The 27366-nt window shown below is 48.3% G+C and overlaps 2 protein-coding genes across 7 annotated transcripts in view; one reads left to right on the top strand and one right to left on the bottom strand.

Moving 5' to 3' along the window:
• Nucleotides 1-10129, top strand: part of DZIP1L (DAZ interacting zinc finger protein 1 like) — a 15615-nt gene extending 5486 nt beyond the window's left edge. Inside the window, exons 5-12 of one of the 5 annotated variants that reach the window (XM_067002425.1) lie at nt 1-143; nt 362-487; nt 1806-1836; nt 2544-2594; nt 2936-3072; nt 3754-3946; nt 4122-4251; nt 9573-10129. The exon at nt 1-143 is cut by the window's left edge and continues 19 nt beyond it. In XM_067002425.1, the coding sequence (XP_066858526.1) occupies nt 1-143; nt 362-487; nt 1806-1836; nt 2544-2594; nt 2936-3072; nt 3754-3946; nt 4122-4216 (776 nt within the window). In that variant the 3' untranslated portion in view covers nt 4217-4251; nt 9573-10129. The other 4 variants (XM_048077376.2, XM_067002423.1, XM_067002424.1 and 1 more) reach the window with 4 other exon arrangements.
• An 843-nt stretch (nt 10130-10972) lies between these two features.
• CLDN18 (claudin 18) lies at nt 10973-26854 on the bottom strand. Of its 2 annotated transcripts, none has more exons than XM_013186107.3 (5): nt 26635-26854; nt 14091-14255; nt 13656-13761; nt 13293-13403; nt 10973-12853 (listed from the first exon to the last, which is right to left on the bottom strand). In XM_013186107.3, exons 1-5 carry the CDS (start codon nt 26852-26854, stop codon nt 12676-12678), a joined length of 780 nt encoding a protein of 259 aa, XP_013041561.3. In that variant the 3' UTR covers nt 10973-12675. The 2 variants fall into 2 exon arrangements, with proteins under 2 accessions (XP_013041561.3, XP_013041560.3); XM_013186106.3 differs by lacking the exon at nt 26635-26854 and adding an exon at nt 18907-19420.
• Nucleotides 26855-27366: the final 512 nt, after the last annotated feature.

Genomic DNA, 27366 nt, shown 5'->3' on the forward strand with positions numbered 1-27366 from the left:
AGCGAGAAGAGGAGGGCAGGAGAGATTTGGAAAGGTGGAAAGAGGAGGAGAGGACGAAGCTGCGTGCAGAGATGGATGGCCTGAGGCAGCTCTTCCTTGGGGAGCTGAAGGATGTTGCTAGCAGGAGCAGTGCAATGGAAGGGGTGAGCCAAAGGGACAGCAAGGGGACATCTGAGCTTGCTGCCTCGTGTGATCCAGGTGGCCTTGCAGGTTCACAGCCTGAAGAGTCACCCGTTCTCCTGGGGCATGCACACACTTTGGGTTTGGGGGCAACAACTGGCTGAGGTGGGACTCCCTGGGAGGAAGGCAGAGCCTCCTGAGACCCCCTGGGACAAGCTGCTCCTTCTTCTCCACACCGCAGAAACTGCAGGAGCTGCAGGCCAGAGAGGCAGCGGTGTCCATGCTGGGGACCCTGCAGGACGATGACTCCGAGGAGATGCGGTGGCAGACACCAAGCCGGACAGAGCAGGAGAGAACAGCAGTGCAGGTGAGCAGTGGGGTGCCTGTGTCCTTACCCCTGCCACACATCCCAGGAGGTGTGCTGGATGGAGATGGACCCACATCCGTGCACCTCTGTGTGCATCTGCTCCCTGCAGGTCTGGTCTCAGCTTAGTTTCTGGTAGCAATGAGCCCAGAAATGGGACCTGGAGGGCACCAAGGGCATGTCAAGGTCCCAGGTCAGCCCTGGGAAACCCATCTTCACTGGAGCACGGTGGCAGCTCGCTGCATGGAAAAGCATTTAAAGTACCAAATAAACAGAAGAGATTTCTTTCCCTGTGCATCAGCTGCCTTCTCGCCCTCTAAAAACATCCGAACAAGGCCTTGGCACGCACAGCGCCTCTCAGTGTTGAATGGGTTGGGAAAGGCACTGCTCTTATGGTGGCAGGCATCCTTCAGAACCCAAAGAAATGGGATTTCGCCATGTGTTTGGGTGCCCCTGCCAGTGAGGACCCTGCAGCCCAAGGAGGGACACATGGGTGTGTTTAATTTGGCAGAGGACAGAGGGGAGGCAGGTGCTGAAGGAGCTGCGGAAGGAGCACACAAAAATCCTTGACACCTTGCCCAGCTGCCAAAGCACCTCATTCAGGAAAGGCCTTTGTGGTTTCTCTCTATCTCAGCTTCAAATCCCAGAGATATAGGTCTTCTCAGAAAAGCTGGGGGAGACCCTCTTTGCAGGTCAGCTTAACGCCTCCTGGTAATGGGAAAGAATGGGTGTACACACTTGAAGCGACTGTGACTGGATTTCAAAGCCCAGGTCAAGAGAATACAGTTATTTTATTATAAAGGGGAAAGACTGTATGAAATGCAGCAACCAAAGCTGTCAGGGCTGATGAGAAGACATAGGCTTGCCACCAGCAGATTTTGAAGCTGGCCATAGGTCTTCTGCAAGGTCAGTGATGCTCTTTGGAGGACCCCTCCCTGGGGATGCCAGGATGACCCGACTGGGCTCACATAGTGACCCAGGGTGTTTAAGCAGATGTCTGTTGGCTTGTAGATCACCAGAACAGTTTGCATTACATTTTGGAGCATCTTTTGCTCATTATCTGATCTGTGAATAGCACAGAGGTACAACAGCCTGGCATCTGCTGTGCGGTGGTTGTACCATGGAGGAGTATGCCCTTGCGGGTATGGTCTGCTTAAAGCAAAAAACATTTGGGGGTGTATGTGCCCAGTTTAGGCTCCTGCTGTTTTCTGCTCCTTTTGTGGTGTATTTAATAGTAATGCTCCCCAGGGAGAGGAAAAGTCACCCAAAAGTGTCGACAAAGAAATGACCTTTGAATGATGCACAGTCTATTTCTTTACAGACCAAGCTGCTGTCTGCAAACAAGCCTGAAGGTAACGATTGCTTTTTTTAAGGTGAATCAGTTTGGGCCTAGATCAATTTTTCATAGCTAGGAGCCCTTCAGAGCATGCCATCTTCTCTGTCTCCCACTACAAAATCGTGCCATGGAGTCCTCTCTGGGGAGCTGGCTATGTGTCCTTTACCTGAAGGCACGGAGCAGACATCCTGCAGCCTCCTGACTGCCTGCTGCAACAGCATGGACCACAGATCCAGCTGCCAGCAGAAACCCCCCTGTCTCTTTGGGTCCTTTTTTTTTTTTCCCCATAAAAATAAGAAGCTGGGACATGCTGCGGTTTCTTCTTTACAGCCTGGGTTTCCTAAAATCAGGGAGGAAGAGTGGGGACTTCCCAGCTCCCTGATGCCTGCTGTCCAGCTGCTCCTCAGAAAACAAACAAAAATAAGATTTCAGACATGGAAGCAAATACCCCGCGGGTACGCTGTCCACCCCGGCCCTGAGGGATGGCAGAGGGCTGTTTGGCCACTGACATCCTCCGGCTGGTAGCCCTGGAGGGTGGCGGTGCTGCTGCTGAGCAGCCCGGGCTTTCCCTCAAGGATGCTCTCCGAGGGTTGGGGCCAGAGTTGGACCATCCTTGGACCCCACAGGGACAGATGTGTCAGAGCTTTCCATACAGTGAAACAAGGATGTTGGAGCTCGCTTTGTGCTCGCCTTGGCCCTCACAGGCTGTTTTCATCCCTGCAGTGACCCGGCAGGTGACCAAAGTGCCGGCTGCTGAAGAATCCTCAGAAGAAGGTGGGCACCGGGGGTGAGACTATCTCTGTCCTGGGAACACCAGGACGAAGCCAGCTTTTGGCTTTTGGGGTGTTGCACAGTGAGGGTGAGGGGTGGTGGCACATGGTGGGGTGGGGACACGTACCTCCATGCCAGGTACAGCAGCACCGTGACCAGCCCCGCGGGGAATGCTTCACCCCAGAAAGCTGCCCCAGGCAGCTGCTGCGCTGTGGGTGGGATTTTGGAAAAGCTGTGGCTGGGAATGACTCAAGCTGGAGGTGGAAGGCACCTCAAAGGGCACCAGGGACCAGCTGCCTCTGCAGGGCACAGCCTGTGCCTTACTGCTCTCACCTTCACTGCAGACAGGGCGGAGGATGCCCTGGGTGGCAGGCGGAGGCTGCTGGAAGCCCTGCGGAGAAACCCAAACCTCCTGAAGAAGTTTCGGCCCATCCTGGAGGAAGCGCTGGAGGAAAAGCTGGAGAACATGGGCGTCAAGAGGGTAAGTCTGTCCTTTCACTGCCGGCACTTCCAGTGCCAGCCCTGAGCCGGTGCAGGGATGCAAAGAGTGCTGCGAACGGATTAATTATTTTGGAGCAACCAAAACACTAGCAGGGCATGAAACAGCCCATGCCTGGAGCATTCACAGCCTGAGAGGCAAACAGGAAGATGGAGGCAGAAAGCACATGGTAGTGCAGGGAATAAACTGCCTCTGCGGTTGGTTATTAATAAATATCCAGCAGCTCTTTCTCGCAAGCAGCCTTTCATATGCTAAATCACCCAGGGCTCCCTCTCTTCCAGGGAAGGAGGGTGTGTGAGGGCACGGCAGCCTCCGTCACGGGGATTTCAAGAGGACTTTCACTGGTCCTTTCCATGCCAAGCATATTAAACAGGACCTCCTGTGAGTCTTGCCGAGCTCCCAGCAATACAACATCACCACCTAGCACCTTGCTGAGCTGGTGCAACAGCAGGCAGTGGCTGAAGCCTTCTCGTTGGACTGTTTGCATGGGATAAGAGCATTGCACTGGGGAAACAATGGGCACCAGGCTGGTACCACCCTTGGGGTTTGGGCAGGTCTGGGGATGGAGCTCGCAGGATGCTCGTGAGATATGGGCAATGCTGCAGATGGCTCGTGTCACCGCCCAGTGCTGTGGGAGGACAGCTTGGCCACCCTCTGCTTTAGGTCGTGACGGGGATCTCCACTCAGACCTACCAGCACCTCCGGGCCGTGGTCAGGCTTCAGCAGCAGCAGAGGGCTGCGAAATTTCCTGGTCTCCTCCACCTAAGGAGTGAGCTGATCCAAGTGGTGATGAAGAAAGTCAAGCAACGCAAGAAGCCTGGCATTGCTGCCCCTCGACAGCTCTCCATCATCCCAGGTGAGGCGACTTGTCCCTAGAGAGCAGCCGTGGGGATCTGGGGCCACCTGCTGATGGCCGTGGGATGCTGTCCCCTTAGGCAGCAGGGCAGCCCTTGGGCAGCTGGCAGCTGCATCCTTTCCCGTGGAGCTGTGCCGGCACCATGCCCCCATTTCACGTGCTGTGCTCCGTGCAGGGACAGCCATGTCCACAAGGGAGAAGCCCGTGGAGAGACGCCTGGTTGCAACCACACGGAGACCAGCTGGTGGGGTCAGCTCCTCCCAGCCCTGAGCTCAACATCTCCCAGAGCCACTGGGAAACTCCAGGTATCTCATGTGAATGGTCCCAGGGATGGTCTTGGATGTAATTTCCAGGAAAATAAGGTTTTGTATCCATCAGCAGTGCCACAAGGTTGTCCCTTTGCAAGGAGCTCAAACTTAGAGCAGGGGAGACCTGGCCACTGGTCCCTTCCCCAGGTAGAGACGAGTGTCCTTCCCCTCTTGTTTGTCCATTTGTCCTCTTTGGGGGAAAGAAAAACAGTGTTCGTGCAGCTGGTATCAAAACACTAGTGTTAGAGAGTCAGATTAAGACAAGGTCTCTGGAAAAAATCCCAAGATAATTGGAGTGATGCAATGGTGAAATTATTAAATTACTGAATACGACTTAAACATAACCTCAGTTTTTGGGGGAGAGATGATATAATTAAAGTGTGGGCAGTGTCAGCATCATATTGCTTTTTTAGAAAGGGAATGAGAAAACAGGGGGAGGGAGGGGGATTTTACCAAAGCAAAATCTTTTTCTTTTTTTTTTTTAATCGCAGTGAGGGTGAAATTCTTGCCTTTATCTGGCAAAGTGAAAAAAAGAAGCGGAGATTTCTGGGACAATTTGCAAGCCATGCAAATAGAGAGCGGGGGTCTCCTGTGTGGCATCCTGATGCACCTGGGTTTTGCCATCTGCTCTAATTTTGCACATACAGGATGAGCATCCTGCCCCGCTGCCCCCTTCACCCTCCCCAGGCTCAGTTTGCAGGTGACAGCAGCGACCTGGAGACCTCCTCCCTGGGGGCCTGGCCAAGCCACCAGCACCGCTGGCTGGTGACACGGGGGTGAAGGTCCCTGTTCGGCCAAGCCCTGTTTGAGGGACGCTTGGTGGTGGCAGGGAAATGACAGTCCTCTGCCAGCAGCCACTGGGTGGTGCCACAAGACCAGGAACGAGCTGCAGCGCAGCATCCCGCCGTGCCAGGAGCTTTCAGCAGCACCTCCCGGGCCGGGGCCCCCTGCTCCCACCAGGCCCGGTGCCTGTGGCTGCTGTACCTATTGACAAGCCCATAGAGCAGCATGGGAGGGAGAGAAGGCAGCTCACCTTGACCTTGTGTCCCTCTCTGCCTGCTCTCCCGAGGGTCCGAGGAAGACCCTGGCCCAAGCACACGTGGGCAGAGGAGCAAGCCCCAGATGCGGTTTCCTTCCTCCTTCCTTCTTGAGTGAGAACCTCGACCCAAAGGACGACCCTCTGCAGCATCACCAAGTGAAGCTGGCTCTGCTTATAATGCTCGTTGGTGTAAATGAAATGTGTTTTCCAAATTCTCTCTGGCTTTTGTACAGCTGTAGTGTAGGGCGTGAGGTGATCTTGATCTCTCCAGAGTACAAAATTTTTAAAAATGCAGCTTCTCAACTTCTCTGTTTTCCAATCCACTCCACCACCGGTTCAAATTTCTATCTTTGCCTGTTCCTAAGTGCAAACATTTGCACGTGCATTTTAATGCTAGGGAGCAGAAAGCCCGGCCAGGGCTGAGCAGAACAGGGTGAATTCATTTCATTCCATCAAATAGCAAAAGTGCCTTCCAGATAACTGTCTGCCAACATGCAAAACACCACCACATGATTTGTAAATCCACAAGTCCCCAGGGATGTACGCAGTCCACTGTGTGCCTATACCCTCCCACATTGTGTGGGTCTGTAGTTACATACCTTGTGAAGGAATTGTTCATTTTAACCTTTCAAGGTAAAATAAGAACTATACCTGGTTTGTATTATTCTTTCTTTAGAATGCTATTGCCAGACATGTTACTTTATGGCTAATTTAACAAATGTTTTTCTTTTTGGTGAGTGGTGATCATAAGGAGAACTGTTTTTAAAAAATTGAACAAAGGAGGGATGCTTTCATGCCATTCAGAGAACTGAAGTTGGTGTCAGAGAAAAAGACATGAGCCTTTTACCTGTAAAATAGGTGGAGGTAGGAGCAAACTTTGCTCCTGTGTAAGGGGTGCTAAGAAAGGCAATTCACACACCTCTGGGCTGTGCTGGCATTATCCAAAACTGATGGGAAAAGACATTTTCTGCCCCAAAGAGCAAACAGCAGGACCAGGACAGCCAGCAGAAGCTGTTTCACCCGTACTATGTGGCAAGCTCAGTGTCAAGACTGTGCCTTGCCCTGCACCTCCCTCTCCCAGCTGCTTCCCTTCCCTATGCCGGAGAATCAAAGAAATCACGCTGTGCCACCAACTGATGGCCAAACCTCAGCATGTGCAGCTCCTGCACATATTCACCTGTAGACAAATGCAAGAACCAGGCTTGTGTTCACTTTTCTAGCAGTTCTCATGCTTGCAGTGCTTTCCAGCTGCTCCAGTGAGCTTCAGGCACTCAACGCTGAGCCCAGATGGTGCCAGGCAGGAAGGGGAAAAAATTGCTTAAGATGGTGAAACTCCAAAAGTACCCTTGTGCTACAAGAAACAAATAAATAGATATACACAGGAACAAGGCATTTTTGTTTCAGACTGTATGTTTTGAGCCAGTACGGTCCATAGGAAATGGCTCTCCAGGTGCTACAGGCTTCAGCGAGCATAGGAGGATGCACAGTGGACATGGAAGAGCCACAGGTTAGCACAGGCAATGGGAGAGGATGGAGGTGTTTTTTCTCTTGTGTTATGGACTCCTACCCCCAGGAAAAGCTGATTCTTCCCATGCCCCTTTTTAGCATGCTGTCCTCAATGGGCTGCAGTGGTGGGGACCTGGCGTGAGCCCTGTGCCCGCTAGCAGTGCCGCACAATCCTGCTGTGCCGCGTGATGCCAGAGCACCAGGGATGCTCCCGAGCAGGCAAATCACTGCAGCTGGGGGGATGTAAAACAAAACCAACTGAAACAAAGCCAACAGAAAGCGTGTGGTGGCAGGGAAAGTCAGAAGTGCAAGAGGGGACTCTCGCTCACAGCTGGGTTTCAATAGGCAGACAGGTGTCCTGACAATTCCTCTGCACAAAGATGTCTTTGTAACTGCATTAAGGAAACAAATTCGGCTTCTCCTGTGGGAGAGCCAGAGCAGAACAAAAGCTGACTCCAAAATGCATTTCCCTTGCCCTGTAAAAACAAGATGTTGCAATGCCATGAAACAACACAACTTTAACAGCAAAAGCAACGGGGAGGCTGCTGTGGGCAGAGATGCCCCATGCAAACCACAGCCATCCTGCACGCTGCCATCTCCTCCAGCACCTCTCAGAGCCCCAAAATGCATCCTCTCCCTCTCCATCCTTTGCACTTGCTCTTCAGGTCAAATCCTGCCCAGCTGTGGGCTGTGGTTTTGCCTGTCCTCCAGTGCAAGCAGCCTAGTGCTCACCCCTCTGCCCTGACCCACCAGCCCCCCGGGCAGGTAGCCCCATGCCTCCCACACCCAAATGCTCCCCTTAAATTCCCACAGGGCTTTGTTTTCCTCCCCCTCATTTTTTTGACCTTGTCTTCAGTTTATCACAGCCTGGGGAGTTCTGCACAGTCTTCACCAGTTTCTGAGCCTAGTTTTTCACATTGGAAGCATCCCTTTTAGCTTCATCCTCTCTGGAGACTCTGGGTGAAGCGTGTTCAAAGCCAGCAGTGCAAAGGACTAGCCGATTTAAGGAAGGAGATACCACGCAAATCAGGGGTCCCCTGTGGAAACTGGACCTTTGCACTGCCACGACACACTGAAGGGTCTATGAGAAACCCGAGGATGGCCTGACAAAACCAGCTGATGCATGCACAAGCAGCTTCCCTATTGCGGGTACTGTGACATGGCCATACCATTTAGGACATCCATGGGGCACATGCGTGACCCCCTTCCATGGGTCAATGCAGCACAGATCGGCTGAAGTTGCCTATTGGGCCCTAGCCAGGAGCCTAATGCCATGGGAGTGTAATGCTCTTTGAAAGAATATGTTTTGTGTTTTGTTTCTCTCGGTGACATTTGTCTTCGTGGGACGCCATTTATTGATAATGCTCTTATAAAGCATGAATATGTGTGGGACAATTAGCAGATAATCAAACCACAGCACTAACGATCTGTGAATGCAATGCAACGCTCCCAAATAACACAAAGCTGAAAAAAATAAAGGAAAAGAAAAGTCCTATCAAATTTATTCAGCTGGAGTATCTCACCCAGAGAGCTATTCTCCCATAATATTTGGTGCAAGCATGGTGTCATAAATCTTAGTGCTATTAATCCATAGACTCATTCATCTCTGTTCAGCTATATAAAAGCAATAACCTTGTCACTATAGGAAGGAAGATTGGGCTTTTAATTGCATATAGATTTCAGGAGAGTTCTTATCTCATAGTCCAATTTGTAGCTTCAGATATGGGTCTTTGCTTCCCTTGGTCAAAGTCCATGCAAATCTGCCGTGCTCTCATAGACTTATAAATGTTGCAGAAGCTCAGAAAGAACCTATACAGAGCTCTGCTGGCAGATAATACACATAGCCTTTTCAGTGTCTGCTTTATTAGACAAGCCTATATTTAATTAGCTGCTTTGAAGCAGGACGTGCACTTTCAGAGGATGATGAAATTCATGGAAACAAAACCATTGCTGAGTGTGGGCACACACACTCACATCGCCAACCACGCTTTTTTCTCCAACTCATCTCCCTTGGCTGTGCGGCTCTACCAAATGCACCCCTTGCCCCACCATTTGCTGTCGATAAAGGCAAAATAATTGGCAGGAGGTCTTCTGTCCACCACCAGTGGCAGCTGCAGGAGGAAATGCATGATTTCTTCGTAGGACCAAGAGGTCCAGAAGAGCTGGGCTCCTGTATTTCCAGGCTTCTGAGGAACAAACCTCCTTGTTGCTCCTCAGAGGGTGATTGCACCTTCAGGAAGCTTGAATATTGTTTTTTGTTTGTTTGTTTGTTTGTTTGTTTCCAAAATTCTAAGAAATAGGATTTTTTTTCAGTGTAACCCTATCATTTTTAGCCAGCAGGGCTTTAGAGGAAAGCTTGGAAATGGGAATTTTGCTCTCACTAAAGACCAAGAGCTTTCTCTAAGCAGATGGTTTCAGCCACAGGGCTTTCAGGAGTCAGATCAGCTCGGAAGGAGATACTTGCGTCTGTCTCCTGAGACAGGGAAACACCAAGTGCTTTCTGCTGAGGAAAGGCAGCTCCATGGCTATGGGCACTGCTTCTCCCCATGCAGTCACCCCCCAATGCACGATGCCCACCACTTATGACTGTGCCCACGTGGTGGTGCCCAACACGAGACCGGGTCCCTTATGGCCAGCTCAGAACCAAGAGGGGAGCATCTGTAATATCAGGTGCTGCTACATAACAGACAAGCTCATAAATAAATGATTCTTGCCTGCAGAATACAATTTTTCCTTTTTTTTTTTTTTTTTTTTTAACACTGCAAATTTTCAGCCAAGGTAAGGAAATGAAAGCTGGTGCTGGAAGATTAGAAATCTACTGAGGGCAGGAATCGGAGGATCCAGCTCTGCTTCAGCTTTCTGCCACTCTCCATAATGCTCCTGCCCACAATCTTGTCATCTATATGCCTGCTCCTATCTAAGTGAAACTGAGAGATAGGCAGCTTGGTGTGTTTGTCAGAGTATCTGTGTTGCATAAAAATAAAATGCAACTTTTAAAAGTGTGTCCTTGTAATTTTATGTATGTGCTTTCTCCTCTTCTCTTCTCTTCTCTTCTCTTCTCTTCTCTTCTCTTCTCTTCTCTTCTCTTCTCTTCTCTTCTCTTCTCTTCTCTTCTCTTCTCTTCTCTTCTCTTCTCTTCTCTTCTCTTCTCTTCTCTTCTCTTCTCTTCTCTTCTCTTCTCTTCTCTTCTCTTCTCTTCTCTTCTCTTCTCTTCTCTTCTCTTCTCTTCTCTCTTCTCTTCTCTTCTCTTCTCTTCTCTTCTCTTCTCTTCTCTTCTCTTCTCTTCTCTTCTCTTCTCTTCTCTTCTCTTCTCTTCTCTTCTCTTCTCTTCTCTCTCTCTTCTCTTCTCTTCTCTTCTCTTCTCTTCTCTTCTCTTCTCTCTTCTCTTCTCTTCTCTTCTCTTCTCTTCTCTTCTCTTCTCTTCTCTTCTCTTCTCTTCTCTTCTCTTCTCTTCTCTTCTCTTCTCTTCTCTTCTCTTCTCTTCTCTTCTCTTCTCTTCTCTTCTCTTCTCTTCTCTTCTCTTCTCTTCTCTTCTCTTCTCTTCTCTTCTCTTCTCTTCTCTTCTCTTCTCTCTTCTTTTAGTTGTTCTAATACAGTATTAGTGCATTATGAAATGCACTAATTATGAAGTGCACTAAATGAAAAAGTATTTCTTTTTTTTTTTTTCTGAGTATTCTTCTGTATTTTTCATTACCCTGTGTACCTCTACCTAACCACCACTTAAGTGTTTCCTATCTAAATTAAACATTCCTGTGCTTTTCAGCCCCTTTCCAGTGGAAGCTGGCAGGAGTGAAAGCATACCAGCAATTTTTTTTTTGCCCTCCTAAGAACAATGAGGTATTTAGAAGTGTTTAATTGCTCCCTTGAAAGTCAGGCAGATGCTGGGCTGACCAAAGTGGTCCCAACCCCCAAAAGCCCTGGGTACCTGCTGAGCTGCACTCCTCAGCACGCCCGGGGAGTTCAAGGAAAATCCCTTGGTTTTCCAGCAGGGAATACCCAGCAAATGCTTTAAGCAGATGAATCTGTTTCAGGAGCAGCTGTGTGCAGCTCCCCCGGCAGCTTCTCCACAGTGAGGGCAAATATTCCGACATGGGGCAAGTTTGGCTGAGCAAGAAAGCTGTCAACTTCTGTTCATGGCGAGGAAAGAACAAATGAAAACAGTGATTTGGGGTCGCAAAGGCCTTTTCTTTTTTAATACTAAAGTAAAAAATATAAACAACCAACAAAACAAAACAAAATCCAGCATGCAGAAAAAAGGCAAAAAAGCTAAGTCTATACTGAGATGTGGGGGAAAATCCTCCAAAAAGACTGTATATTTAATTTTAAAGAGGGCAAGGTTTCTCTCTGCACAACTGAAGTGGTCTCCGTTCAGAACAAATCCTTAAAACAAGTCCTCCACTCGTACAAATAGAAGAGTCAGCACTGGCATCCGCTGGTTTCCCCAAGTGGCAGTGGGGACCAGAGTCCCACCAGAGAAAGGGCCGGGACCCTCTGCTGGATGGAAGATCTTCCCCCCTCTCCTCATGGTGGTCACCTCTGCTGACCGGCAGCCCCAGTGCTGCCCATGCCAGGTGCTCCCTCCACCTCTGAAGGCCAGACTCCAAGGAAATGTTCAGCTCTACCCGTGATGCCTCCACAACATGAAACTACCCAAGGGACTATCAGTGTTTGGCCAGAACAAATGTGCCTGGGGAAATCTTACAATTGTTCAGAGTGGGACAAAAACCTGTTGCAGAAATCTATCAAAATGGCTACTTTGGAGTGTTCAGACTCTTTCTGCTCTCTCTCTTTAACTTATCCCTTAGTACACTTCACTATGCTCATAGGCGCTTTCTTGAGTTCTTGCGTCTCTTTCTTCAGCCCCTTTAAATCAGCATTCTTTCTTGTGGATTGGCTGGAAGGGGCAGTGTCCCACCAAGGATTTAATCTTCACATTATTTGGGGAAGAATTAACACAAGAAAGTCCTGATGTTAATATGGAGTTACACATCTAGTGCTCCCTCAGATTCCTGCTCCAAATGTAACTCTAATTAATTCTAAATGAGAAATTCTTCTGGCTTCATCAACGATGACATCTGCAGGAACACCGGTCACACACAGTGGTTTTCAGCTACTACAGCAAATATCTAGCATAGGAATAACAATGGATTATACATATCCCCCAGTGAGATCAGAAGAAATAAATACACTTTGGTATCACGGGTTATAGCAAATGTCTAAGTAATATAAATCAGATTAAATATCACAGCAGATCAGCACTGTAGTACCACCAGCAAAGCAAAGGTGTTTCTGAGTAGAAATAGTGCCCAGGGAGAAAAAATGCCATGACTACATGGTCTGTATGCATTGGCCATCACCAAAGGGACATGACTTAGTTTTCATTCAATACACCACAAAATAATACAGGAGATTTCCAGATTATAATTTCTGCTTTTCACAATGTTTTTGGTTTAGCTTCTTGATTTGTTAAGGCTTTTTTGTATACAATCTCACTATGTGTTTTTCAATCACAGACATCCAAGGTGACCACAAACGTAACAGGACCATTACTAAATGGGAATTTAAAACTTCTATGAGAATTAGAAAATGGCACAAGTCAGAATCCTGGTCCTGGCTATTAGATTTTATATGTAAAATATGAAGAAACAGTCCTACTCTGAAAGCATAGACATTACTTTTGCTATAGGCATGCTGAGGGAGGGCATGCCTATAGCAATCAACCAAATAAAACCAATGTGGTTAGGATACCACCTCCAAGTGGGGGAAAAACAATACAAAACACAACCCTATTTACATACTGCTTTGTTTGTGTATACTTGTTTCTAAACTGAAAAATGTTCTGTAAAATATAGCACATCTCAAGCTCAGAAAGTCTACTAAACATAGTCATATTTTGAAGGGTACGAGCGTCCTCCATCCTCGCTTCGAGGAGCTTCTTCATACCCTGGACCCTTCCTAGTCTTCGTTTCAGGTTCGTACCCCGAACCGACCTTATAGGGCCCCGTTCTGTAGGAGATGTTCCGCCCCGACGCGTTGTAGGACACTGCCTTGTAACTGGAAGAGACATGAGAGGTGGTATCAGCTACTGTGGGCTCTGTGACTCCCCTGTGCTGCACCCTGTGCTCCTGTTTGTTGTTGAGTTTTGGGAAACTTTGTACTGTCATTACTTGGAGTTGCTGAATATGCTAAGCGCCAACCACCCACAGACAGGCTACAAGTCTCTCTCACGTTTTTTCGTAAACTTATCCTTTCTTTCCTGTGAGTAAATTGCTGGCTGAGTGAAGGACCTCCCAAGGTCTTCCCTGCACTTCCTTTTCTTACAGCTAAACAACCCCATTTCCCTCATCAGCTCCTCATAAGACTTGTTAACCATGATAACTTTTGCAATGGGGTCATTATGCCTACACCTGTCTTGTGGTGTACTGGCTGCATGCTATCTTGCCACCCAAGGCCTCACGCAATACCTTCCTGTGTCCATCACAGACAGACTTACCGGGATTCTTCTGGTACCATTCCTCTGCAAGCAAGGCACATCATGATGCCTCCTACAAGGGCCAGGCCGCCCGCCACCCAACCAACGAAGAGGGCTGAGCCAAAAGTGTACCTACAAAAGAGCAATGTGCCTGGTTACTGCCGTGTCCATGGTCCAGGGTGTTCCTTCATCAACATCCCAGTCAATTTGCTCAGACTAATTATCCTTATCTCCAGTGCAGTTAAGAACTAGACTCAATGAATCTTCCAAGTCATGGGACCAGATTAATATGCACCCAGAGTTTGTTTTTCCTTCAGCTGCAGCATGCCCTGGCCCTGAGGGAAATCTGCACCTTGCAGCATCCTGAGCTGAACAATCACCTACCTGTTCTGAACGTTCTGCATTCCCTGGTACATGTTGGTTGTGGACATCCAGAAGTTTGTGACCAGCATGTTGGCAAATACGGACACTCCGGTGATGGCACACAGACCTGAAATCAGACAGAAGGGTTGACTGAGACCCACGTAGCACAAGCGGTCACCTTGGGCCTTGAGGAAGCACCTTACAGCGTGGCTGAGACACTGCTTTGTGTCCTGGCATGGTGTGTTATGGAGAATTGGGGACCCACTGTGTGTTTGCATTTCTGACACAGTTTCCACATACTTACATTCCAGCAGCAAGAATAAAACTTCATACTTCAAAATCCCAAGTCCTACCAGCAGAAATGCCTGTGACCATATGTGATGAAGACTGGACCAGTCCCCAATTTCTGGCAAACACAATGATTTGCATATGAAAGACACAACACCACCCACTTACCTGCAACAATAAACATGATGCCAGAGGTCAGGGTCATGTTGGCTTTTGCAGAATCCTCCATGTTGCCGATACGAATGCATTTCAGAGCAAAAATGCACACAAGAAGGCCAAGGATGCCCAGAACAATACCCACGATCATGAGGGCCCTCACAGCCTGGAACATTGCTGCAAAACAAATTAGCAAGAGCCACAATGAACAACTGAATTGAGTTTTGATGGAGCCTGGGAAGTTTTTAAGACTATTTCTATCTAAAAATAAAAATGTTAAAGGAAAAAAAAACAACTAAAATAGTTTAATTTGTTTAAAGCAAAGACCATCCAATGGAAAACGGGCACCACATCTACTCTCAGCATAATTTGGGATGCCTCTGGAAATGCAGCTGTTTATCTCAAGTTCCCAAAGAGTTTGAAGGTTTAAACAACTTCTTTTTGGAAATGTTCATGGGCATTGGTCATGATTTATTCAGCTGAAATTGATGGAAAGGGGTTGGTATACAGCTGGGGCAAGTGTGAATCAGGCTTGGGTGGCCTTCTCTATTGCTGCTCAAAATTAAGCAGGTCAGCTGATTGCATTTGCATTGAAAAATATTTCATAAGAGTGGAAAAATCATGACTTTCTAATGTGAGAAAGTTAAAATAAAGCCTAAATTATCTTAAGATACCGATATTCCTACTCATTCTCAGTGTGATAATGGATATTTAACATTGCAGGAATATATCAGGTCTTTAATTTAAATATTGCAGGAGCCCCAAATTATATTGTTAGAAATGCCACAACTTTCTACCTGCATTTCAAAGTGGAATAGAAACCTTCTTTTCTTCGTTTAATTTGTAAGGATTTGCTCATTTTACCTGTCTGTATTTATGTGCATCACTGCTGCACCTCTAACTTACATCACACTGTTGCTCTGTTGTTGTTTGGCTGATCTGTTTTAAAAAAGCTGGAATTTTTCCATAACCGGACTGATTTGAGAAAGATTTTTTCCCCAGGCAGCAATGAGCACAGAGAGCTCCACCCAGTTGTCCATGGTATTCCAACCACTCTGTGACTCCAAGCAGAGTTCTGTATGTTCCTCCTTTATAAAACACATGGCACAGGACACGAGAAAATCACCTTGACCAATACTGCACATACGCCAAGAGACAGACACAAGGCTTCAGCAACGACCTCCCCAGCATGTCCTTTGATTGCTTATTTGTAATATTAGACTTGTATACACCCATCCATGTTCATTAATATGACATGCGAATGCCCTAGCCCTGAATTTATTGAGCACATTGCCATCAAGGCAGGGTTGCTTGGTTAGAGGCAAGCTGTGATGCTGGTGGGAGCTGAGCACTGCTGTCCATCAGGCAGCAAAACCCCTCCAGGCTCCTCCTGGCTTGAATAGAAAAGTAGGGGGAAAAGCAAAGGGGAACATGCACCTTTTAAAATGGAGAAGTGAAGGGAAAAGACCAGGCATTTGAACACCAAGATGATTTTCTAATACAGGCACATATCCTGTCTTGCCTGCAGCCTGATGCTCCCCACCCTGGCAGAGACAGGGAAGTGGCAGTGCTGGCAGGGCATTGGGAGGATGTTGTCAAAAGTATTTCAAAGGCTGTTGTGACTTGGCCAGGACACTTTGAAGCCTCTTTTTGCCCTGCCATGAGCTCTCACAGCCTTGGGTTTGGTTTTGATGCTTCCCTTTGCATGACACTCAGGGAAGATGGCAAGAGCTTGTGAGTGACTGAGAGGGACAGGCAACATATCCCACAGCCCCAGCGGCTGCGGTAACTCTGCCCATCATCCCTTTTACTGGGCTGGCCCGGGGAAGGGAAGGGAACCGTTTATAAACCCTCCCCAGGATGGCAAGGTGTATGGAGCCTGAGCAGAACCACACCGGAATCACAACACCTGGACAAACAGCCATTTGCCATCCCACAAACTGGGACTACATCACCTTCTCCCATCTGGCAGTCCCACTGGGGCTGCTGCTCTTATGACTCAATTTGCCCTTATCAGCTGATAACAAGTGCTAACGAGCCTGGGATTTTCAATCTCCCATTCATCAGCCCCCAGGTGCGAGCTCACTAGTTATTATTCATCCGAGAACAAGAAGCTGGCGGATATGCCTTATCAGCCCTCAAAAGGTGTTCGTGCAGCACCTGATGCAAAGCAGAGAGGCTGTAAAGAGAAGAAAATCACAATACTCATTTGTCTTTACAATCACTTAAGTTTCTTTCTAACTGCTTGGTTTCAGGACGGGCAGCAGAGGCTGATAAGGCAGCATAAGACACTACGGATCCTGATGGCAGGTCCTTGTAGCCTTCAGAGTCTGTCTCCAGTACAGTCCTTTGTTCCTGGGATGCTTTCTACAGACCTTCTGGTCTCTCTGTACTATCACTAGGGTGGTTCAAGACCTTCAAGAATAGGTGATCCGAAGCCAAGACCTCACCAGGATATCGTGGGCTCACAGGAGAGATGTTCCCAGGGCTTTGAGTGCCCGTGGAAGGGCATAAAGGGCAGGCCAAGCCAAGCACCTCCTGCAGACACCGGACTTCTGCTGGAGCACCAAAGTCCAAGTGTGGTGGATCTCCACTGAAAAGCAGCAATTTGCCACCATGAGAAGAGTAGAGAAGGGACACATGGCAAGGCACAACAAAGTGCAAAGCAATCAGCTGTCGCTCCTCTCTGCAGGATGTCGGTGCCACGAGGGTGACTTATGCATTGTTTCTGCAAAGGGATGGAAAGGAAAAGAAAGTGCTCTCAGGTCTGCTGTGGCATTAAGACCCCTTCACAGGGATCCTGGGACCAAAAGTGAGAGCACTGCAGTATGAAGTGAATTCTGGCATCCATCAGAAGTCCTCTGAAGGGAGCTGCTTTTCAAAGGCAGTGACCTCCTCTAGCAGGAAGGAGTGGAAGGTCACAGACAAACAAAGCAGGAGGCTAAGGAAAATAATTGTACCAGGAGCACTAGCTACCATGCTGCCCTGTAGTTGAAGCCAAGCACAGAAACTACCTGCCTGTCTTTGCACGTGTATTTTGCATGGGATACAATAGCTGTGCTCATACTTGTGCATATATGATTGCTCGTTTTGCACACACGCAACTTCCATACAAAGGGATTGTCTGCCAGAAAATAGTATCAATGCAAGCACATCACCAAAAAATAAAAATAAATAAATAAATAAAAAGTCTGCAATTTTGAATCAATTTGCATCATTATGGTTTTTCAGTCCTAAGCGGAACTGGAGAGCTGTCTTTCCCCCCAGTGTTGCTGTGAGTAGTGAGAGGTGAGTGAAAAAAAGCAACTTAAAGTCATCCAAACTAACACCACCAGCATTTCTGTTACTAATACAAAATACAAAAGTGATAATGTAAGTTTATGATGAGTGTGATCAATGAAATATAGAAAGTTTAGGGGAAAATGCTTTTTTTTAAGTTAACCAGATTGAAGCTAGGGCATTCCTTCTTTATGTTTTAAGGTCATCATCAACTAAATGAGCACATAAAGAGAATAAAACTGACAGAATATCTATGACACAACAGAAACTGTCTGTGAATGCTTTGCACATTTCTTTGTTGCTTTATGACTTAAAAATAAAATGAAAAGTAGAATCTTGATAATGATTAATTAGCATCTAAGTAATGGTTAGCATTGCCTCAATGCTCTTTTAAAGTACAATCGCATACACATAGCACTATTAGGATATGTAAATGTAGAGATCAACATGTGTATGTATGGTTTAATAAATATATTTTTTTCTGTCAAATGAATGTGGCCAGATAAGGAGTGATGCCATTCACCAGCTTTGTTCTTCAAAATGAGCAAGAATTCACTTGGCAATCCCAAGACTGGAGCCCCAGGAACACATTTATTCCATCACACCCCTCAGGATGGTCACAGCCTGTTCTCAAAAGGCAAAAACCGCCGCCAGCATCCTGGTCTTCAACACAGCATTTGCTCCTGCCTCGCAGAAGGGGAGGATGGTGGGCATCTGTGAGGGTACGGGCTGAGAGCTTGCCTTGTGCTTTCTTCTGCACGAGTCATTAAATGCAAAAGGCCTGCATGCAGTGGCACTTATTTGCACCTAGCTGCAACAGTGCACCAAGAGTGAAAAGGCGCTCAGAACTCTATTTGGTGCTTGGTGGCAGGGCATGGGTGCCATAGGGCACGGGGAGGCATGTGGAGCTGGGCTGGCTGCCCCCTTCCCATGGCTCCAGCTAGCTTGGGAGCACTGGAATACCCTCGCATGCATGGATGTGGGAAAAACTGCTCCTTTTGTACCTAACACTGTGGAAATCGCAAGCAAACAAGAAAGTAAAACCCCTCTGCAACCTACTGCTGCAACCACTAAAACTCTGCGGTGACTGAGCGCACCCTTCCCCTCCTTGCCCTGCCCGTACTGCTCAGAGGCAGATTTCTTCCATTATAGAAAAAATCTGTATTTTATGTGAAAAATAATACAATTGTTTTCAGCAGAACCTGCAATTCTGATAACAACACAATACCCGCGCGCAGCTGCTTTCCTTGTGCTTTGATCCAAAGGGGCAGAATATCTGCAGGTCTAAGCATCCTCACTCTCCTCACATCAGTAACGGAGCTGAGCCCCCTGGCACTCATCCAAAGATCACCTACACATGCTCGAAGTTGTAGTCTGCACCGAGTGAAGGTATTATTTTGGTAACAAATACGTGCATATTTTTATGCCCGTGCACCGAGAAGCCTGGAAATTTTATTCCTTGCAAAGTGCTTTAAGATTTCTGCTCCTGTTTGTGGGTGCAGAACTACAGGAGACTCCTGGGTTAAACCTGGTGCATCTTTTGCCCTACCTGGCAGCCCAAGAATGGTGAAATACGGCCGGCACTCTGTAAAGCCTGAGCTCTGCCGCACGCAGCTCCTCCACAGTCCCTGATACTGGAAGACGGCTGTGACCGGGTTGTCATACAAGTCCTGCGTGCTCCACATATCCATGGCAGTGGACACCATGCACCCCGCAACCCCCAGCGACGAGACGATGAACCCCATCACCTGGCAGATGGTGGTGGACATGGTGTCTCCCCCAGCGAGAGGAGGTGAGACAGCCCCAGGGAAGTCGCAGACCTAATGGGAGCACCGAAGTCCTCCCGACTGAGCCACCAGAAACGCAGCAGCCCTTATCAGATGCTTTCCATTGAGCGGTGTGTTTGCACAAAGTGTTTTTGCAAGATAGTCCGGTTTCACTCTCGCTGGGTCGGTTTGTGCTGGCAGGGCCCGAGATATGAGCTTTTGTCCTTTAGAAGTGCTTGTCCTTCCCAGGCTAAGCAGCCACGCTCGGTCAAGTGTTGGGCAACCCACTCAGAGCTTGTGCCGGCCCCCACCGAAACCCTTCACTGCCCATCGGGCTCCTGCTGCGTGCTTGGCACGGTGTGAGCATGCTGAGAGGGGCAGGGGGAAAGAGCACGTTCCCTGGAGAGCTCAGCACCCACAGCTCACCACCTCCTTGGCTCTCTGATTACACAACAGGGGAGTAAATCTGCCAGCGGGCCAAGATGGGGGCATCTCCATGCCCTGCCATCCCTGCGGGCTGTAAAAGAAGTGTGGAGGTGGATAGGGACACCAGTGATGAGCTCGGTGGGTGGCATGGGGCCACCACCACAAACAGGGGCATCATCGCTCCTTGCAGCCTCCTGGAGCATCACCGAGGTCACCTCAAATGCTCAAGAGCCCCCAAATGACCCAGCAATGCTCCCCCAGCCCTGTTCTCCTCCAACCCACATCCCCATCACCACCATCATGTGGCCCCACCAAAACCCATGTGGGGGGCAGGGACCACTCAGAAAGTGCGTTTTTGCAGGTGCTTGTCTGCATTAGGTAGGGCAGTGGTCCTGGAAAATGGGGCAGGGGATATAAGAATTAGGAAATGAATTATCTCTTGGCACAGCAGTGAAGTGCTAGGCTCAGGGGAGTAATACAAATCTGCCATGATGCTCTGCTGATGGAGCGCAGTGAGATACAAGTACCCTCCAGACTTCACGCTCATCCCTTCTGATCCAAGACCCTGCTCCGAGAGATTTAGTTCAGCCCTGACCTAGAAACAAATTCTTGCTTTATCCAGCCCAGCTCTGTGCCACCATCCCTCTCCATACGATCTCCTGGTCATGACGCCACTTGAAAGTTACAAGGAAAGGAGGAGAAGCTGATTTCTGCAGATGGATGACTTACAGTGGGGTTATTACACATTGGCTATTCCTTCTGGAGAACCTGGGGCACCTGTTTTGCTTTTGGGACTGTGCAGAGGGCTGGTGGGCAGCAGGAAGTGCACTGGAGTCTGGTAGCTCTTCCTATGGCAACCAAAGCCATTTCACATCTTGTGTACAGCTACAGATCACAGCCATCAAAGCCCTCCAGGGCCAGGCACAAGATGTCTTTGCTTCCAACAATTTTTTTCAAATTTAGTCATTTACACTGGCAAGTTTACATCAGGGGAAGGGCCAGCTCCATCATTTCTAAAGGTCAGAAGTAGTCAGCAAAAGTAATAGTTTGACCAAAACCCATGGAAGTGAGCCCTCGAGAATGAGAGATGCTAGCAGCTGCTCATCCTCAGTGAGGAAGAGGGCACGCTCACAAACATCAAACATACCTCACCTGGGGTAATTCATTGTGAAAAGTCAGGGCTGGGGAGGACCTGGAAGCCGGGAGGACAGTAAGGGCTAGAACAAGCAATGTAGCCAGCTCCACATCCTGATTTTTATGGCCCCACAGCCTATGGCAGATGGGGGCAGAGGAAGGAGATGCCCAAATGTTGTCCCCATTCCCGTGCATCACTCCGGAAGGGCTGGTTATGTCCAAGCCTGATGCTGCCCAGCAGGTCCGAAGGACTCCTCTCCCTCTTGCCTTCTTCTTGCCACCAAGTGCCAAGAGGCCACATCTCTCTTTTTCCAGGCTAGACCATTTCTAGCCATGTCCCAGTGACTGGTGTTCCTCCAGGACATCACTCCTGCTCCCAAGGTTGGTGTCACCCCGCAGGATTTGCGTGCAATGGCTTGCAGAGCTGCACACACACATAAATGGACCCCAGGGCTGGTCACAGCTAAAAATAACCCCTTGGGGAAAAATATATATATAGATAGTGGAGGGAAATGCAAAGGACAAACATTTTCTTCCTGATTTTTTCTCAAGAAGAACCTCCACCCAGCTCACTGATGGCGGTGGCCCTCCTGCATGCCATGTCCATGTGTTTGCTTTGCCGGGAGGGGAGCAACCACTCCTTCCTCTGACCCCTTCTGCTGGTTTCGGCTGCCTGCAGCTGGAGCGGCTCTTCCAGCCAGCAAGGAGGTTCTCTTCTCCTCTCCCTTTGCACCATTTCACACCCCGAGCCTCATCTCTTGTCCCACACACCTGCTGGAAGGAGTGCAGTCCATCATATTGTCCCTATTTGTGCCTCGGCCTGGTGGTCTGCCACCCAGGCAGCGCTGCCTCACTAATCTTCCCTTGGGGATGCTGTTTTCTGCTGCTGAGGTGGTAATGCTGCTTCTCATCAACGTTATTCAGGGGCATGAAAACCATGCAGCATGGTGGAGAAGTCCAAAACCATCACTGACAGCCTCCAGGCATGCGAGAAAGCCTGGATGAACCCGTCTGTCTCTGATTTCGAGGGCCCAAACTGAATCATGCCTCAGAATAGGATTAACCAGGGCAGGGACAGACATTTTCCCCCATATCCTCAGGAGTGCCCCCCAGAAAATGGAGCTGAGCAGCAGCTTGGGCAATGGGGGTCATGCTGAGTCCTGAGCTGAGCAACAAATAAACCCTCAGCCATGCTCAGCACCCCAGGCACTGCTGTATTTGAAGGATTTTTAACTTTTGGAGAGGTTTTTATTTGCTCATTGCTGGGCATATTGCTTCAGGTGCTATCCAGCCAGCCCAGCATTAGCTGCTTGCCTTTTCTCATGCTCCGATTCATATCGTGCTTGTAGACACGGGACTCAAAGTCCCCACAGGTACCTTCCTTGGTGGCTGTTTGTAGCAAAGTTATGGAAAAAAAAAACAAACACACAAACCTGTTTCCATCCCAATCCTTCCTCCAGCCTATTTTCTCTGCCTTTCTGAAATGTTCTTATTTTAAACCCAAATGTAGTGTGCTCGTTGTTAATGGTTGCTTCTGAGCCGCCCACGATAGGGGAAAAATACATTTTCCTTTGCAAAAAAAAATCTCATCGCACCATTTTCCCAGCACCCAGTCCAATAATAGCTGATGACCTGGAGGTTTTATCTGAACTGCTGGCTCAGTGCACAACCTGAAAAATCGTTGCATGGTGGGCAGCTGTAGAGCATGTCTCAGCATCTTTACCACCCCGATACCCACCTCCAGCCACTCCTGGCGTTTGTCTATGGCCCAGAGTGGCTGGAAGGTGGGGAACCTCTCCCCAAGCATGGACCTGTTGTTCAGTCTCCACCAAGGAGGTCAAATTTTTGGGCCAGAGTGCTCGACCTGCTGCATGGTGATGCCAAGCCAAATCAGAGGAAGGGGCACGACGTGGCGCATCTCTCACGAAGACCAAGCTGCCCCACCAAGAAGCAGAGAATGGGGCTGCTCCCCACTCCGAGGTATACCAAACGAGGAAAAGGAAGGGTACTTTGTGACCACTCCCCTCTGCAACCTTTATTTCAGCTCATTCTTGCTTTATCTACCCAGGCGTCAGCTATGTATTATCTCAAAACCGTTCACTGGTCCCATTGCAACTCCTGAATGTTATCACTGCCTCTCCCATAAAAATCACCTACAGCTCATGTTGACTTTAAAATCTGCAAATATAGCTCACACCCTGCCAGTCAGTTCCAGCTTGTTCAGGCCGAAATAAAGCAAAGCCACCCTTTTCTTTCTGTCCCTCCATTGCTATGATGACTGCAACCTCTGAAATATGTGGCCCACAGGTCCATAGCATGAGAAGGGCTGCCCAGCCTTTCTGAACCTTGGTGGGGAAAGGGGTAGTGGCAGCACCCCATCACATCTCAGGCATCCTCTACCCCACTGGTCTTCAGGTGGTCCAGACAGGTTTTGGAGGTCCCTCAGCAGAGCTGGCATGAATGGAGATGCATCCCTCCCCACAAGCCTCTGAGCTGTAGCTCAGCCCTGACACAGCAATTAGCAGCCCCCATCCTTATGAACATCCAGCAGAAATGCTGTTTCCTTGGCTAGTGGGCTGCCCAATCTCAAAAAACAAAACAAAACAAAACAAAACCGCCCAAAAACCCAGAGCAAGGTTTTTCCTAGGGCTATGCCAAAAAATGTGAGTTGGTTGTACATAAAATAAATAAATAAATAAATAAAAATAAAAATAAATAAAAATTAAAAAAAAAATAAAAACTTCTTAGAATTTCATTAACAGACTGAAAAAAAAAAATCCAAGACAGCAAAAGATCCTTCATAGCCTAGAGTTCATGACAAGTCCAAGCAAATGCCTAGAGGACACAAATACCCTGCCACATAAGCTTGCATAGCCACTAAAAGTTACCAGCTACAGAAGTTTAATGGGATGCTTTCAGACTCAAAGTTTGCTGTTGGAAAATCTGAAATATTCTTATTTTTTAAGTCACCAGCCTTTTGTTACAGAGCTGAGAGATATCTCAGCCTTTCTGGGAGGGTCAAAAGGGATTTTGTCTCAAGACCAAAAAGCCCTTTCAGAAATGGCTGAACAGCTCTAGCTGAAGATGACTGGAAAAAAAGAGACCAAAATAGAAAAGAGGAAGATTACTGCCAACGTTATTGTAGGTTAACAAACTTGTAAGCAACTGAAAAACTCTCATTTTTGCAGAAAGTGTGACTTCTGCAATAGGTGAAATGATCACCTTCACCAGTACTTAGCTACCTCTATTTCTCTATTATTTGTATGTTCAAATTCAGATCGTGTCCTCCAGACAGTCACGCTAAGGTCTGCCCACACACCAAAACAAGCAGCAAAAATAATAAGAGAAAGAAAAATCAGAACAAACAGGCTTAGATCTCAAGTGACACATTTCACCAGAGACTGACTGTTTATAGCCGAGCAGTGAGGGGGAGAGACATAAAGTACCTGTTATTTCTCATTTTCATCTATTATCTTGATTTTTCTTCAATCTATTTGAAATTAAAATTCCCAACTAAATTGAAGATAGATGATGGGCAAGGCGAGTTTAATCTTTGCTATGGGAGCAAGGGATTGAAAAAAAAAATCCTCAGAAACCCAAACTTCACCGATGTACTCAGGTCACCTCGCTGCTTTGCTGGAGTCCTATTATTTTTATTCACTCTGGCACTATTGTTCCCAATATAAATTGCCATTGTCAGAATAATAAATAGGGGTTTATAATGGAAATGCTGACAAACCATTAACTATGGTGCGGTTTGCAAGGGGGGTTTAATGGAGATCAAGGTGCAGCATGGTTAGAATAAATGTTGCGACAATCTGCTTAAATAATTTCTTTGCAAATTAATAATTTCATTTTTAGCATCACTTTTTGCCCCCTTCTGGCTGGGATGCAGCTGCCCTTCAGCAGCAGTAGGTGGGATGATATGCCCGTAGGAGCAGATGAATACAGGGGATGGAGCCCAGAGGCCTGGAGCTTATTTTTGCACCAGCTTCTCCAGAGACTGGCAGTGCCAAATGATATATAACGGAGGGGAAAGTGGGGGTACATGGCGTGACTTGAGAAAAAGAGCAAGCCCTGCTCCTTAAAAAGAAAGAAAAAATCCACCTCGCTTCACAGGGCAGTGCTGATAGCACTGGCTGCAGAAATCAGCTTGTTGGGACAAAAGCACATGAATATTCACATAGCTACACACCAGCGGGGAAGGCAATGACCCCTCAGCACATTTGGGGTTTTTTACTGCAACTTCAGGAGTGTCAGGATCCCACCCACCTTTATTTTTAAAAGTTGTGCTTTATTATATGTTTTTGGTTTTTTGTTTTTTGTTTTTTTTTTAATCCCTGTTTGTTTGTGCAATAAACCCAGCAATTCACCCAGTAGCTCTGTTGAACCTCTAAGCTGAGCGGTTCATTGGAAATCTCAACATTTAGGAGAGGATTTGGGAGGGACAGAGCCATCTCCAGCAACCAGTCGGATAAATGCAGGAAATCCACCCCCCAGCCTGATTGTTCTGTATTTGCATTTTAGGAAATTAATACCCATCCTATAGCCAGTATTCTGGGGGCTGGGACCTGCAAGAAGGGCTGTAATCGCGCACTGCAGTGCTGAGATTTTTGAAGGTATTTCACAGCAACAAAAAGACCCCAAATCTCAGGGATTCTCCAATTTCTGCAGAGATGAAAGTAGTTCCTGGAGATGAACACTTGAAAAGTTCAACTGTTCCTTCTCTAGACTTACATTCTCCATAATTTTAAGCTTTCAGAGCTGACAAACTGAGGAAGTTCTTTGGTGTGTGGTGGGAGAGTGTGTGTGGGTGTAACTTAAGACTACATGGGGAGAGGATTTGCTTTTTACACCTCTATTTGTTCCTTGCAAGGCAACTTTAATCTTTATGTGTATAAGCAATTAGCCTGCTGGAGCCGAGTTTTTCCAACCTGTCCTGCCCCTTGCTGCATTCATTTTCCCCTGGGGAGACGTCTCGACTTTGACAACAGTGGTAGCATGAATCCAAGCCCTGCTGTAACATCCCCCTTTGTATGTTGTCCGTGGTTCACCTGCTGCAACTCACAGCTTTTTCCAGGGACCTCACGACAGGATGCCTAGGCAGGATCAGCACCATGTCCTGCTATCAGAATGCATGCCTGCACCGAGGACATGGTGTGAACACATGGGGACATCCACAGCCACAGAAAGCCATGGCTCCAGCAAGTGGAAGATGCTCATGGGCATCCCTGGCACCTGCATGAGGATGCTAACACCAGCTGGGAATAAGGATCCAGAGGTGGGTGAATTTCTGTTTTGGAAATGTCATTTTGCAGAAGTTCTGCAATATCTGCTGATATAATCGGCTTCTTCCCTCTGTTCTTGTGTTGAAGCACAGAGGGTAGATGGATAGAATAGCCTAAGTGCCCCTCTCCTCAGTGTATTAAGGCAAGAAGGAAATCCCAATAATCCTGTTGCAACCTAATTGTTCACAGCCCTGGGTACTCTGGGCTCAACCAGGATAGAAAGGATACCCGTGGAAGGAAAAACTGGAACTGAGGGAGAATTAGGGAGACATCCAGCCTGGTGTTGTTAGCCCATACAGTAGTAGGGTGAGCTGAACTGTGACTTATCCTCTTTGAAAAGGATCTTCTCGGACGCCAGGAACATTAGTGGTTCTGGTGGGAAGCCACGTACACCATGCAGCTGGGGTGCGAGTGTACACCCAGGTCAGCCCCAGGTGCCTTGCCAGGATAACAGCTCGGCTACCTAATGCATAGTCACCCATATTGACTTTTGCTGAACCCCAGCTTGGCTACAGGAGCCGAGGTGCCTCCAAGGGCCCTGTCCTCCAAACCATGTCCCTTATGGCTAAAAGGTGGGTTCCCCACTCTGCACCCACAGCACCAGGCGGGAGGCTTTGCACCCACAATTCTGCCCTCCCGGCCCTCGCCGCCAGCAGGCCCTACCTGGCAGCCCCAGGATGGTGAAGTAGCCGCGGCACTCGGTGAAGCCGGAGCTCTCCCGGACACACGTGCGCCACAGGCCCTGGTAGTTGAACACGGCCGTCACCGGGTTGTTGTACAGGTCCTGGGTGCTCCACTGGTCCATGCATGTCGACGCGATGATGCCTCCTATTCCCAAAGCGGACACCACGAAGCCCATGGACTGGCATATTGTGACGGACATGGTGCTGGTGGCTCGCTGGGCAGGCCCTCGGCGCGCACAAGCCTCCACAAGCCGGCTCTGGGGCACGCAGCCAGGGCAGACGGGACTTTTAGCTGGAGGCACAGCCTACGTCATGGACGGGAGTCAGGAGAGGTCTGGCCCGTGCCATACAAACCTACCCTTTCCCTTTATCTGTTTCGGTGAGATAATTTTCCTCGCTCAGTACCAAGGGCCGTTTGTTGCAGACGGCGTGAACGCCTCGGTCTCTGTTTACCTTCTCCTTCGAAGCAGAGGTGCAGCCAGCCTGGGCAGTTGGGGACCAGGAGGTCCCTTAAAGAAGTCCCTTAAACCTTCAGAGGCAATCACACGCTCCAGGGGGGCAGGCACAGAGATGCTTAAATCAGATGCAACAGATAAAAATGATGGAGAGCCTAGTCCTTTTCTGGCATGGCTGGCAATTCTGAGCCCAGTGGGGAGGTATTTATTAGCACCCCTTTATTGGGGGGGGGTGTTTGTAGGTATGTGTAGGACAA

Source organism: Anser cygnoides, chromosome 9 (genome assembly GCF_040182565.1).
Source record: "Anser cygnoides isolate HZ-2024a breed goose chromosome 9, Taihu_goose_T2T_genome, whole genome shotgun sequence".
NCBI lineage: Eukaryota > Metazoa > Chordata > Aves > Anseriformes > Anatidae > Anser > Anser cygnoides.